The following is a 14813-nucleotide window of genomic DNA, read 5'->3' as shown; positions in this document are numbered from 1 at the left end:
TGCTAGTGGCCCAAGGAGGGTAAACAAAGGACTGGGCAGACAGGGATGTCAGGAACAAACACGGTGGACCCTGAGCCTGGGGGGAGAAAGAGAGCAAAGAGAGGGAGAGACAAACAGTGGATGAAACTGATGGAAACACTTTGGGGCCAACTTGTTGGGGGACACAGAGACACAGGCTTCAGTCATGGCTGCTTGACTCATCCCTGGGCTCTGGAGAATAAGCCCAACTGTATGGTCCACTCAAAAGGAGTTTCACCTCCTGGTGCCATCTGGCTTGGCCAGCTCCTTTCCCTTCCTGCTTCTCCTGCCCACGGGCTGAGCTTTTGCTTTGTGCCCCAAGACTGGCTGAGGAGGCCCAGCTCTTTAGCAAGAGCATTGGCTCGATCTCCAAGGTTCCCAGAATCCAGATCTATCCCATGTTTTCCTCGCTCAGTGGCCTGGGGTGGAGGCCTTCTGGAGAGAACTTGGGTCTCTGCACTGGCCTGCAGGAGACTGCAGAGACTAAGACCATAGCTCTGACCCCCACATTACCATTAGACTAAGGGGATAAATTTTCCCTCCAGGGCTGGAGATGTGGCTCAAGGACAAAGTGCTTGCCTAGCATGAGCAAGGCCCTAGGTGTGATCATCAGGGAAAAAAAGTTTCCCACATCTCCAGCCAGCTGGAGCCGACCGCAGCTGTTCTTTTAGCCTGGGTTTGAGCCCTGCAATTCAACTCAGTGGCCACCAGGGAGCTCCCTTCACCTGCTTTGATCTGCAGGTGGCTCCGCAGGAAATGGCCCACTTGCATTCTTGGAAACCCGAGGACCTGAGCAGCAAGAAACGTTGGCCTGTGTCTTATCACAGCGCCTCCAAACTGACTGCAGTTGCTTGGCACCCACGCTGGGGACGCGAGGGCCATAGCTTCTCCGTGGAGTCTGGAGTCTCCTGACAAACCCCTCTCTGCTAGGGACCGCGGTCTCTGGCCTCAGGGTGTGGCTCAAGCTCTGCTCCAGCCTCCAGCCACCTGGCTAGAGTCTGACGCCTGGCCTCACCGCTGTCTGCCTTTCTTCCTGCAGGGTGAGCTGCTGAGCCCGTGCCGCTGCGACGGCTCGGTCAAGTGCACGCACCAGCCTTGCCTCATCAAGTGGATCAGCGAGCGCGGCTGCTGGAGCTGCGAGCTGTGCTACTACAAGTACCACGTCATCGCCATAAGCACAAAGAACCCTCTCCAGGTGAACCGGGGGGCTGCCCACCACGGGGTGCTGGGCCTGTTTGAGGCTGGAGAATTTAGGGCCTCCTGGAGCTCTGGAGCAGCTGGTAGGCAGGAGGGGTGAAGGATTTGCTTCTTCTTAAGCTCCAGCAAAAACAGGAGGGGTGGGACACAGTGGGAGTAGATCTAAGTGGGGTGAAAGTGAGAAAAATGAAGAAAGAAAGAAGGAGAGAGAGAGGGAAAAAAAGGAAAGGAAAGAAAAAAAGTAAAGGTGGAAAATAAAGGCAAGACCAGTGGGCGGGAGCCAGGGGACACAGGAAAGGAGGCTCCCCGCACTTTCCAAACTTCCTGTGCAGGAAATTCACTCTGAGGCTTGTCAGACTGCACACCGAGGTTCAGTGGGTCTGGGACGGGCTGAGAGTTTGCATTTCTTTCTTTCTCCTTCTTCCTCCCTTCCCCCTTCCTCTCCCTCCTCTCCTTCCCTCCTTCTCCTCATTCCTTTTTTGAGACAGGATCTTGCTGTGTAGTTCAGGCTGGTCTTGAACTCATCGTACAGCCCAAACTGGCCTGTACTTGCAGCTGTCTCCTGCCTCAGCCTCCCCAGAGTTACAGGGATTATGGGCATTTGCCACCACGCCCACCTCAAGAGCCTGCATTTCTAAGAAACTACGGGTGACACCGATGTTGCTGGTGCACAGACCACACTTCTGCAGGGGTCAGAGAGGGACGTGGAGAAGAGACAGGAGAGGGAGGCCGAGAAGAGGAGGGCAGTAAGAAAACGAAAGGGACAGAGAAGAAAAAGGTTAGGGTGAGGGGCAGCAGGGCTGGGCGGAGGTCTGCAAAACAGATTCCTGCGACACAGAGAGCACCCCGTGCCTGTGCCTCCCTCCCTGTCCTGCCATGACGCATCCACCTTCCCCAAGAGCGGCCAGGCGCCCAAGGCACACACACACAGGCAGGGCCTGTATGCATGATCGGCCAGTTAAACCGCCACATAATCAATTAACTGGCGACAGTGAGGGTGGGACTCCAGCTGCCTGGAACAGTTTCCCTTCCTGTCTTAGAAGGAGGGGGAGAATCAACCCAGCAAGGCCAGGGCACTGGGGGTTGGAGGGGATGGTGGGGTGGGGTGGGGTGGGGTCTTTGCATGGATGGCAGCTGGAAGCATCAGGAGTTACAGCGTCCCAAGTGTTCTGTTTTAGACCCTGTGAAGTTTTTCATGGGGCACTGCGAGGAATGGGAGAGTGTCCACACACACATGTGGGCTGGGGTGAGCGTTCCTGAAGGTGGCACTGAAGTCCCAGGCACCTCAGTCATCCTGATGGTGAGCCGAGGGGCCCACGTCAGAGGGGCCTCTCCCTGCCGCTGCTCCCATCTGCAGCCATTTGTTTCAAAATGTTGGAGTGTCTTAAAATAGCAGTATCACAAGACAGCTGATTCCGCGTCCTCTGGGTGCCGACTGAGGTCTGAGTGCATTAACCTTCCCTTCCTTTTCAGCCACTCAAGCCTCAAGAAAGGTCAGATCCCAGATCCACAAGCCTGCTGCAGGGTCGTCCTCCCCCTCCACACACACCCCTCTGCTGGCTCCACCTTGGCTCATAAAATGAAAAAGTATTCAGGAATAACTTTTTCCCGAGGGGGAAAAAATAAAGAAAAGTTTTTTCTGATCTTACGAATCAGATAAGCAAATGGCAGTGTTGGCAATATTGATCTGTTAATCTGTCCTTAAATTATTACTATGTCTGTAATTGTGACACTGGGGACCTCTCTGACTCCTTAGGCCTCAGAAGGCAATGGTGTAGACAAATGCCTTTTCATTTCTTCAGATAGCACTGGAAGTTCGGCGAGAAGCTGTGTTGTGGCCCAAAGTGTCCTAATTGTGTGTCCTGGATTCCTCAGACCTAGCAAGTATGAGACGGCTTCCTGCTCACCACAGTGACCTGAGCCCGAGCAAGCAATAGGGATCTGCTGTCAGAGGCAGGAGGCCCTTTATGGGCTCTTGGGTCTCTCTCCTGGTTTATGTACTGTACAAAGTTATGAGAAATGGCACACCTATTCACTATGGGACGTCATCAGAGGGACCCTCTGGAAGCAATGTTTCTGGCCCAAGGAGCCTCTGAGAAGAGAGTCACACATAGCCTGTGGATCTCCAGGCTTCATGGTTGCTTCTTATCCTTTGCTACATCCAAATTGCAATTTTGATCATTCCTTTATACACGGTTTCCCTTCCCATAGCGTCATGGTCAACTGCGCTCCAAAACTATTAAGTGGAACGTTCCAGAAGTAATTCATAGGTTTTAACTTGCATCTGTTCTGAGTAGCATGATAAAATCTCACATCTTCTTGCTTCATCCTGCTTGGAACACGAACCATCCATCTACCCAGCATATTTGTGGTGTATATGCTACCTGCCTGTTGGTCACTCAGTAACTGTCCCTTAATAAATCAGCTGTTCCCGTGTCTCACGTAGTGCTTGTATGTAGGATTCAGTACTATCCAAAGTTTCAGGCAGCCACTGGGGATCTTGGAATCAATTCCCCTTGGATAAGGAGGAACTGTATTATATTAATTCATGTTGACTCAGTACTTATTAGGTACCAGCCAGTGTTCTAAATATTCACGTATATTATTTAATTTAACCCTAAAGAAAATGTAATGAACTGAGGACTACTATTATCATTTCCAATTTACAGATGACTGTGGCAGCACTGAAGACTCTCTAATTTGTCTGAAATTAGATAGCGATGAAGTGCTAGAACAGGGATGTGGCTCCTGGGTCTGGGCTTAATCTCTCCCTCATAGTTCCCAGGAACGCTTGATGAGATGAGTTTCCATCTCGTGGGCTTATCCACACTGTAAAGAATACCCTTCAAGTACTGGCTTGAAAGTTATTTCATTTAACCTTCATAATATTCTAAGAAGTAGGAAGAACCAAGTATTTCCTTTATTACAGAAGGGAAAAATGATGATCTCTGTGAGTTATTGAATTCTCCTTGATCACACTCAGCAAACTGGGTCCTTGAGTCCCTTGCTCGGTGCCCTTCCTGGTAGAAGGGACGAAGTGTCCAGTCTTCATGCTCTTCCCCTCTGTCTCTCCATTCACCAATGCTGCAAACAGGAGTTCAAGGTGTGCAGAAGTCTCACAACAGTGAGTCACAACTTCACTGGGAACAAGGCCCCAGAGTGCCAGGTGTCTGATGGCCTCAGAACCTGGCCCACGGATATGCTTTTCTCCTCCCAGTCTTCCTGTGAGACCAGAACTCTCTTGTCCTCTGCTCACCCCTTACAGTGTCCCCCACACCTCTGGGGAGCCTCGCGTGGATGAACAGGAGAGTCTGTGTCCATAGCACTTTGTCCTCTTCATCACAGTGGTCAGGGGCACTGATTAGATCTGTCGATGGTTTGGGACAGAGAGAATGGATGAAGAGGTCTTGTCTGTGCCCCCGTATTTGGGATTCTTGCAGTCTGGAGGAAGAGGAGAAGGTGAGGGTTCTTGATACCTCAATGGTATGGTAGCCAAGAGCCCTCCTTCCAGACAGTGGAGCAAGCCCTGGTAAAAAGCATTAAGTCTGCATGACCAGACCATCTTCTGGAAGATTCCTTTGTTATGTGTAACCCTAGACTGGGGGGAGGATTGGAAAATGTAAAGGTCTAGTTCCCTGTAATGTGATGCTATCTGTGTAATTAAATGTCAAGGCCAATGTCCTGCATCTAGACCTGCTGGTGAAATGTTTTCCAATGATTATGAGTCCTTGGAGGTCACTGGCTGGTCCCAGCTGCCCTCCAGGCCGCTAAAGGCAGAGTGGTGCTCCCTGGTGGCAAGTTGTCAGGTTGAAATGCCTGCTGGGGTCGATCCTATCCAAATCAGAAGACGTCCTTCCTTTACCTTCCCACATCTGGCTCCTGTCAGTGCCCTGGTTAAAGCCAATCCCACCTGCACGTTTCCTTTTAGGAAAGACCCTGCATCAGCTCCCCTCCCACTTCTCCAGCTGTCCGCCCCTCACACTCTTTTGTTCACTGCACTCCACCCTCTCTGGTCTCTTTCTAGGTCTTCAGACCCAGCATGCTTTCTTCCAACAGGGGCCTTTGCATGGTCTGAGGTGCTCTTCCCTCTCCTCTTTGCTTAGTAAACGCCTGCCCAGCTCAAGCGTTGTCTCCTATGAGAAGCCAAGTTGCCCTCTCCGGGCTTTTACTATGTGCCTTCCTTTCTAACCCCTGCTGGACTGTAATGGAAGTTTCACAGGGTTGTCTATGGTTCATAGGCTGCAAGCTTCACAAAGGTGGAGACTTTGTCTGGTTGCACCTAGTGCTTTATTTCCATCACCTAGCATGGTGTCCAGGTACACAGAATACTTAATACCTTATTTGTTGAATGACTACAGGAAGAAACTCTGTGCTAGAAATCCAAATTCTGGCTTATTTAGACCAGTACTGCCTGGACTACCATGGTACAACTAAATTCCATAGCTGAAACCCACACTGTAGCTTTCAATCTTTCCATCGGTGCTGTTGTTAATAAAATGTTTTTTCTGTTAAAAAAAAAAAAAAGAAAGAAAAACATCTATACACATTGAAAAACTCAATACACATTGAGTAAATTAGAAATTGTTTTCCTTATCTCTCTTCCACATTCCACATCCTCTCTGTTGAATAGTCTGTTGAATTGGTAATCTCTGGCATGCATACTAAGTGGCGTGTGAATTGTTACTGTAGAAACAAAATAAGACAGGCAAAAGAAAGACCTGTGCCCTCTCAGCACCTATTATTAGTGAGAAAATAAACTTTTGTTTTGAAAAGAATATTCTAGACCCCTGGAGCACTAGCCACACAAGCTGTTTGTTTTCTCTGTCTCTTCATTTCTCTGTCTGTTTCATAGTCAGCTCTAAGGATCTCTTTCTCAATCATGCCTGGCCAGAACCCTTACAATGATCTCTGATCATTTCATGCGATCTAGGCTTCCTCTGATTTAAAAATACACTGTGAGACTGCAAAGATGTCCATTATACTGCAAGTTGGGTACACTGGTTTAAATCCGATTTCAAAGGTGACTTGTTGGAGCAGTAGAAGGGGAAGGGAAAGGGCTGAGCGCATCCAAGCAACAGCTAACCTGCCACTCTCTCCTTTCCAGTGGCAGGCCATCTCTCTGACAGTCATCGAGAAGGTTCAGATAGCAGCCGCCATCTTGGGTTCCCTCTTCCTCATCGCCAGTATCTCATGGCTCATCTGGTCGACCTTCAGTCCCTCAGCAAAATGGCAGCGCCAAGACCTCCTCTTCCAGATCTGCTATGGGATGTACGGCTTCATGGACGTGGTGTGCATAGGTGGGTCTGAGAGCTTGTCTCCATGGGAAATGGGAAGCTACATGCCAGTGAGACAAAAGCATCCCTCAGGACCGCTTCCTCTAGGAGGCCAAAGCAGAGATGACATCAAGCTTGAGACTTGGAAGTTCAGGACAGAGTACCACTTAGGTAAGAGAGCTGGATGGGTAGGTAGAGGATACAGGGTAAAGGAGGAAGCTTGAACTTGTTTCTAGGGAAACCTGCCTTGTTCAGTTGAAGATGAAGATAAGATTTGAGGAAGGTTAGGCAGGTGGTTCATCTGTCTTGGGCAGGATGTAGAAGGCATCTTTTTCTTTGTGCCCTGTGGCTGCCAATCCACAACAAAGAATGTCTGAACAGTTAATTACATTCTATTCCCAGTAGAGTATTCAGAAACAGCCATGATGGCGTCTGCTTCTCACCTTTTATTTCCAAAGTTCTCTAGCCCAGGGTTTTCCAAACTGTGTTCTACACATAAGTCGAGGAGGCACCTTTGGGAGTGTGAGACAGAATGCTGCACAGACAGGCTCTGAATCCTCACCCTAATGTCTGTGCTTTTATCTAGTTGCATATATTTCTGTTCCAGGTAAGATTTTGTGTAAAAGCCTAAAATGTTTCAGAAAAATTTGGGATGTTTTGCTTTTGTTCCTACTTCTTGCCTTACCTTATCTCTCAACGCTATGTTCCTCTTCTCTTCTATCATGGCTGCTGAAGGGCTGGGTCCTTTTTTTTCCAATGGATGATTGTGACTGTTAACTCCAAAGGCTTGATCCAAGCAACTGAAAAGGTAGGGAATGGTCCTGGTTTTTGAGTTAGATGAAGGTTAGCAACGTGCATTGTTTACAGTGTGTAAATGTAAGCATTTGCACTGGCTAAATGGAACCTCAGGGTACCCACAAGCCACAATAATGGGAGAATTAGAATTCCACAGCTTCTTCCTGGGCAGCAGTGCATGTGTTGCATAAACTATGCCACGGTGCTCTGTTCGGCAGGAAAACATCTATTAGCTAGAATTTGGCTGGGATGATGTTGATGTGAATTTCTTTGGAGTCCTTTGATATTAGCAATCAAAAGGACTGATCACAGTAGTCATGGACCAGTGATGCTAAAATTTGTAAATTTATCTGAGCCATCTTTTTGCATCTCTGTGCTAACTAAATCAATACATCGACCTTGGGTTCAAGAGCCTTTTAACTGCAGCACCTCAGCAGTGAGAAACAAGACAGCTTAGGTGTGGCAGACTGTAGAAAAGAGAGGACTATGAGCAGGAAAGATTTTGACTTTGAATCATTATAACCTACTTCCCCATCCCACCAAACTCCCTTCCTTTCCCAGTCGAGGCCTGGGTTGTTGATGCCAAAAGCCAAGTGTGTCTCCATATGGAAGGTTACAGCATCTCTGGCATGGACGTCTTCCTGTGGGGCCCCTCCAGCTGCCTTTCATTCTCCACCAGGCAGGCTAGATCATTGCCTGTGGTGTGCCTCTCTGACTTTTCTGTCACATAGTGCATTAGTCAGCTTTGGCTGCAGTAACAAAGAGTCCCAAACATCACAGTCCCTTACAACAAACATTTATTTCCTATTTAAGAGTTTACAAGATAGCCAAAGCTCTACTGGGCTGGACTGGGCTTGCTTTAGCTTTTGACTATGTATTAATTTTGAGCTTGATCCCAGCATCTCCTTCTGCTGTGACTCAGACTAAAGCAGCAGGTCTACTGGGGTGTGCTCTTCTCCTAACAGAGTACAAGGTGCACAAAACGGTTGGATGATGCTTGCAATGCTTCTTCAAAGATTCTCCTCAGAACTGGCATATTATCCCTTCTGCCCACAGCCTATTGGCCAGTGCAAGTCATCAATAAGCCCAACATCCATAGGGTGGTGGAGGAACAAACTATATGTCTCCTTCCTTGGTGAAAGTGTGGGCAAGAGAGAGGAGGATAAATACAGTCTACCACCAATGGCCCCACTGATTTGAGGACTTGGTTGAACATAAAAGAGACCATGAAGTCCACTAGTACAACTCCTGGCTTTGAAGCTGAATGGGGACTGGATCTGCTCAAGGTGTTTGGTCAGGTTAGAAGCAATGTTTCACCAACTTGCATTCCAGTGCTCTTTTCACTCACCCTCTTGCATCAAATAGCAGTAGTCCCACGGTGTCACTCAAAGGATATTTGCAGATGCCACCTGTGACTTCGAATGTACCTGAGCCTATTTCTGGGTGAACCTTTACATTATGCTTTAGATCTGAGATATCCCAAGAGCTTCATGCATTCACAGGAGGGACTTGGATAAGGTGGGCCTGACTGGAAGAGGTGGAGCACTGCAAGTGTGACCAGGAAGGGTGTGTTTTCTTCCTCACTCCTCCCTTCATTCCCTGCTTCTTACCTCCCATGAAGTAAGCTGCTTTTCTCTGTCCAGGCCTTTCCACTATACCTTCCTGCCCTAGAGCCAGCCAACTATGGATTTAAAACGTGAGCCAAAATAACCCTTTCCTCCCCAGCACCAAGAAAAGTGACTAAGGCACCTCATGAACAGATTGTACTCTGTGGCTCTGAGCTACCTCACACACCTGCTGTGGACTGTATGAAGTGCTGACATTTCCTGCTCCTAATGTGTCTCTCTGAGCACAGCTTCACGCTCTTCCTGCTTTCCTCAACCCATTGCTGTCTATTCTTTTTCTTCTTACACACATGTAGCAGTCAGTCCTTTAGTTTCTGAAAGAAGTGTGGGCTAAATAGACAGCTTTCACTTCACTTTCCCCTTCTTCTTTGATTTTAGGAAAACAACTTCTCAGGATGCAAAGTCAAACCATAATCTGTTCATTCTCGAGGGTAATATAGTGATAACTTGGAGACAGACATTGCCTGGGAGGGGAACACATAGCACCCTAGAGAGTTTTGGTTGCCATCTGCAAAAGTGATCAGATAGATTGCCATGTGGACTAATCTTAAAGATTTGAGACTTTTGTTCTGGGTGATTCAGCTCAGTGGTGCAGAGCCTGCCTGGCAAGCATAAGATCCTCGGTTTGATTCTCAGTACGAAAGGGGGGGGGGCGGATTTCAGACTGCTCTATCATTTTATCAGTTATAAATGTGGTTAATTCCATTTTAGAACATGTCCTTGTGGGGCAAAGATTATTCATCCTATTTTTTAGATCATGAAATTTTCAGAGTGAAGGATTTATCTCAAGCTGTTTGGGCAGCAGAATGAATCTCAGTTTAGTATTTTCCTCTGCGAGGCTATCCAGAAAAAATGTTGGGAGATGAAACAGAAAGGGTTTATGTGGTCCACAGAAGGTAGTGGAAGGTGATGGGCAGTGGTTGGAATCCACAAACAGATTCTACTGGTCATCACAATGGGGGACTTTAGTGATGGTGATTATGATTAGTAATTAATATAGTGGTTTAAGGTTGAAATTTAAGTGTCACTCCTCCTCTGCAGTGTTCTGATCACTGGCAGAAAAACACATAGCACTGACAGATGAATGTAAAATTACCCAGTTTAGGGGAGCTTTCTATAGAGAGAAGCAGGTAGATGCTACAACCAAGGATATCTTTGTTTTTAGGCACAACTAGATACCCAGACTCTCAAGTGCTACTAGCAAGCACACTTGGCATCAAAGTTCCTTGGAAGAGTATAGGGTGGCAAGTTGGGCTTAACTCTGTTGAGCAGTGTTCACTTCACTCCACATCCTAGTCAAAGTTTTCTCTTGGCTCAGGAGCAATGAGATGAGATTCATCAAATGGATGTAGGATCCAACTTGACATAATTTCCAGAGTCCCCTGGAAAGGTTGGTTGAATGAGTGTTGGGTGAAAAAAAAATCCATCTCCAAAGCCTCAAGCTCTTTGGCTGGATGAAGCAGTTCATCACCTGGATAAGAACATTATCACTGGAAGAAAGGAAAATGAATCTAGTCCCAGTTAGCTCAAAAGGCCAAGTACGAGAAGAGAAATAAAACCATCTGCTGGTATGATTCTCTGGATGTTCTGTTCTTCAGATACTATGAATAATTTGTTTCCTAAGACTGCTAAGTGAACACAGATAGTAAATAATATGAGTAAATGTAAAATGGAAAGTTATGATGAATTTTTACACATACACACACAAACACAATCCTTTTTATTGGCGTGCTGTGCCAGGGAGAGTTCATGGCAGCGGGAGGGAATTTATGACGGTGAAGGTTGTCCATCAGCTTGGTTGGCGTGGGAGCCACTCAGAGGATTAGTAGAGCACACTCCTGGGTATGTCTGAGTGCATCATGGAGACACTGTTGCCCTGCTCTGCTCCCCAGCTGCCATGAATTGAGCAGCTTTGCTCCACCAGGCCCTTCTGCCATTAAGTTGCTTTCTTGGCACGATCCAGCCATTGACCGAATCCCCTGGAACCACAAGCTACAGTAAATATCTCCTCCTTTAAGTTGTGAGTGTTGGATATGTGGTCCTGCAATAAAAACCTGACTATTTCAGACTCCCAGAAGAACTCTACTGGGACCCAGTAGCAGATACTCTCTGCCATGAAGCCCAAAGGCACAGAGGCTATGACATGGTTTGCTTCCTGTTTATGAAGCCACATTAGACCAATTCATGGCTGTATCCACCCAGCTGACATACAGAGCCAGCAGTACTCAACAAGAAGACTCTAGAGCAACTCTCCCAGAGAATGGTTTTTAGAGCTTATCAAAGGACTTTGCCTAAAATGGTTACCAAGAAGGTCTAGGTTCCCTGTTTGATGCAGCACAGCTCTCAGGTTAAGGTCAGACTCTGGACTTGGTCATATCCAAATGTTGTGTGTTTACTAATGCAAGCTACCCTTACACACAAAGCATCTCTTGGTTTTGTGTTCTAAATTCTCAGACCAACAGATGCCACTGTGAAAGCCAAATGTAAGTTACTAAAGACAGGATAGGCTATCTAATCCCTTCCAGGAATCATTGAAGGGTACAACATTCCTAAAAGATAAGCTGGGTAAATACTGCAATCCATATTTAACAGGTGATGAAAGGCTTCAAGCAACTGGTTCCAGGCCTCACAGCTAAGCAAATGAAAGAGGTGAGAAAGGTGTCAAAAAAACTCTAGCTCCAATTCCAGAGTATTTTTGCTGCCTATTTCATCTCTGATTGCTCTGTAAAACTGCATCCACCAATCATGGACTCCCCCTAACCCAGACAATGTTGTAACATGGCAGAATTTGGGCAAACAGGTTATGGGGAAGTTAGCCCTAGCATAGTCACTGGTATCAATCAGAACTTCAGTGGGCCCCATTTATTCCTGTCTTGTGTTCAAGGTTCAGGAAGTTAGTTACTGTGTACCTCCTGTTTTGACTGGGTCTATTTTGATACTGTATTATTCAGCTTTGTCATTGCTATGACAACAATGCCTCAAATCCATGGTTTAAAAGAGTAAAGGTTAATTTGGATCACTATTTTCGAGGATTCAGTCCATGGTGAGCTGGTTCCAAGGCAGAGACTTCATGGCACAAGGGTATGATGGAGCAAAGTTACATAGTTCATGGTGGACAGGAAGCAGAGCAGGGAAACAGAACAGAGAGGAAGTGGCTATGGGTCATATACAGTACCCAAGGTCACGCTTCCTTAACCTACCCAAATGCACCTAAAATTGTCTTCCACCAATCTCCTGGGTGGCTCCCAAGCCAGTCAGGCTTGATTGACACAATCAAGCCTACTCATCAGAAATATGAACCGAAAGAGAGGCTAGAAATTAAAATTAAATGTGCATGGTTTATCCTCTCTGTGAGACACTATGGTGCAAGGCACTTGGGGTTGGGGAAAACTAAGTCTACTGATTACTACAAATATGGAAAAACCACTCATTCAAAAATATTTATTGAGAAGGCACTGCATTTGCATAGTAAGACAGCCACCTGCTCTAGTCGATCATATACCTTGTGGGAGAGGTAGAGGAGGGAATCACTGATCCTGAGGCATAAGACCTGTGAACGAGGGCTGAACACAGGATGAGAGAGCACCAAGATAAAGAGCTTGAGTCCTAGGGGACTGGGATAGTCATATCCATTCATTTAGTAGCATTTACTGACTGCCTTGTCTTGTTCCCTAAAGTAGGAAACATTAACAGAGAGACGGATATGACACAGTCCTTACCCTCAAAGAGCTCACAGTCTGTAAGCACATTAACATATGGTAGGCGTCTAGACAAGGCAGAGTGGAAGGCAGGGGAGAGCAGAGAGTAAGTAACTCTCTCAAGGAGTCCAACGGGACTGTGCAAGGAAGGAACCTTATCCTACAGCTGCTTTCAGAAAAGAAATCAAAGTCTGTCCACAAAAAGACAACATTCTAGGCAGAAGGACTCGCCTGCATAGAAACACAGATGAAGTGAAAAAGCACACTTAAGAAATTTGAGGTGAGCTTATAGGATTCAGTGCAAAGGTGGGAGGCTGGCAAAGAGCAATGAGACTGGGAGGTTGGCAGAGGGTAAATTTCAGAGGGCCATGAATCATGCACTATGAACTCAGACTCTACCCTGCCGAGAATGAAGAAGCACTGATGGAAGTTTACACAGGAAAAAGTTTGATCAGATGTGGATTTTAAACCCATAATTCTAGCAACTTCGGGGAGGTCGGAGCCAGGCAGAACGTAGGTAGGGAGACCAGCTGGGAAATGCTTGTAACAGTCCAGGCAGAAAGCAAAGAGATGCAGTGTAGTGGCAGTGGGCAGGAAGTACGGGGGTGACCTTGAGGTACACGTAGGATGCAGCCTTGACAGAATGGTCTGGACCCCTTCCAAGAAAGTGGGAGCCTCGGGGTTCTGGCTTGCATGGGGACTGGGCACCATGGCTGAGCATGAGAATGGAGATGGCAGTGGGTGGAACAGAAAGGAACAAGGAGTGTGTCCTCAGCAAAGGCACCAGGACAGAAGGCCATCATAAGACTAACCTCCAGGCAGAGAGGCAAGTGTCCCAAGCCAAGCGTTTGCAGTAGAGAGGAAAGAGACATATGGGGGACATGACAGGCTACAGAGCAGAGATGGCAATGCCAGGAAGAAAGAGAGAAGGCCTTTCACCCCAATGGGCCTCCCTTTTGAGGGCACTGGGCCAGTCCTGGAAAGAGTTAATGAGTGATTGGAAGGTGGGTGGTGAAATAATGTCCCATGTATGCCCAGGTTTCTGGAGGTAGCTGGTTAAAACTTGAAGCAGACATGTAGGTCAATATGAAGAGGTTGTTGAAGCTGTGGGTTTGGTGAGTTAAACGGGAAGAGTGCTCAGAAAGAGGTGGCTAGGGAGAGGGGACTAGAAAGCATCAAACATTGAAAGGATGGACAAGACAGAGAATTAGACAAATAGGGGGAAATGATGTCTACACTCAGAATGGTGGGTTTCCAGAGAAGCAGGAGTCGTAGTGGCCTAAGGCCAGGACCACGCCTCACTCAGTTTCTCTACCCTTGTGATCTGCAGCGGGTTGCACAACTTCTCTTGGCTTCCCTTTCCTCACCTGTGAGATGGGACAACATCCTTAAGGATTGTGGAGAGGACCATTAAAGAGACAGGAGGGAAGCTTCGGGCAGGCACCTAACAGCCTCAGTGATAAGGGCGGGAGGCACTCAGTTGTGCTAGACTCTCCCTGCAGTGGACACTCGGTGAATGTTTGCCAGAATTGTTACAGTCCTAATCCGGTCCCAGGCTGGAGGTGGAGGCTGAGCTAATCTGGCCCATGTCCTCCCATAATTAGGACTCTGTTTTTTGGAGAAACACCTTTGCTTGAAGGTTTTGGATTCCTCCTTGCATTTTCGCACCAAGTAGATCCACTTATACCTAATGGGTTCATTTCACCTCATCTTCTGTCATCTCTAATGACAGTGTCCATAGTGGCCAAGGGGCTGACAGGGCTTCTTAGGAACAAATGGAGTATTCTTTGCTCCAGTGGGTCAAGTTATTAGGATTTAACAAGAGCAAATTAAGTAAAGGTTTTGGCACCAAAAGGCAATTTTTTGCACTCCACATACCTAAGAGATTGACCATCAAAAAAGTCGACTCTGCAAAAATGTTGGCTTTTCACTGATAAGTATGTAAAGTTAGGTGAAAAAAGGAAAAAGAAAACTGTTTCTGAGATTGCTTCCAAAACTGTAAAGCAGTGGAATATGGTAGTCAACAACATTACAGGAACATTTTCCATTACGGTTTCCTCTGTGTGTGGTCTCTCAGGGTTCTTCCTAGTGTGGTCAAGATGTCAGATCCCTGCCTGCAGCAAGACAGGGCTGAATTCTCACTCAAAGGGCTGGGCCTGGAGGTAACTCAGTAGTGGAGCACATCCCTAACGTTTATGGGGCCATGA

At 47.1% G+C, this 14813-nt stretch overlaps 1 protein-coding gene across 1 annotated transcript in view; it reads left to right on the top strand.

The window, feature by feature from the left end:
- Marchf4 (membrane associated ring-CH-type finger 4) overlaps window positions 1-14813 on the top strand; it is a 103276-nt gene that overhangs the window by 77162 nt on the left and 11301 nt on the right. The window contains exons 2-3 of the mRNA XM_003462074.5: window positions 1058-1213; window positions 6320-6512. Coding sequence (XP_003462122.1) covers window positions 1058-1213; window positions 6320-6512 — 349 coding nt within the window. The remainder of the gene's footprint in view (window positions 1-1057; window positions 1214-6319; window positions 6513-14813) is intronic.

The sequence above is a fragment of the Cavia porcellus genome, unplaced genomic scaffold (genome assembly GCF_034190915.1).
Source record: "Cavia porcellus strain 051 isolate PalLab524CR breed Dunkin Hartley unplaced genomic scaffold, mCavPor4.1 scaffold_26, whole genome shotgun sequence".
NCBI classification, from domain to species: Eukaryota; Metazoa; Chordata; class Mammalia; order Rodentia; family Caviidae; genus Cavia; species Cavia porcellus.
The sequence above is the reverse complement of the archived record's forward strand: the minus strand, read 5'-3'. Positions and strand labels throughout refer to the sequence as shown.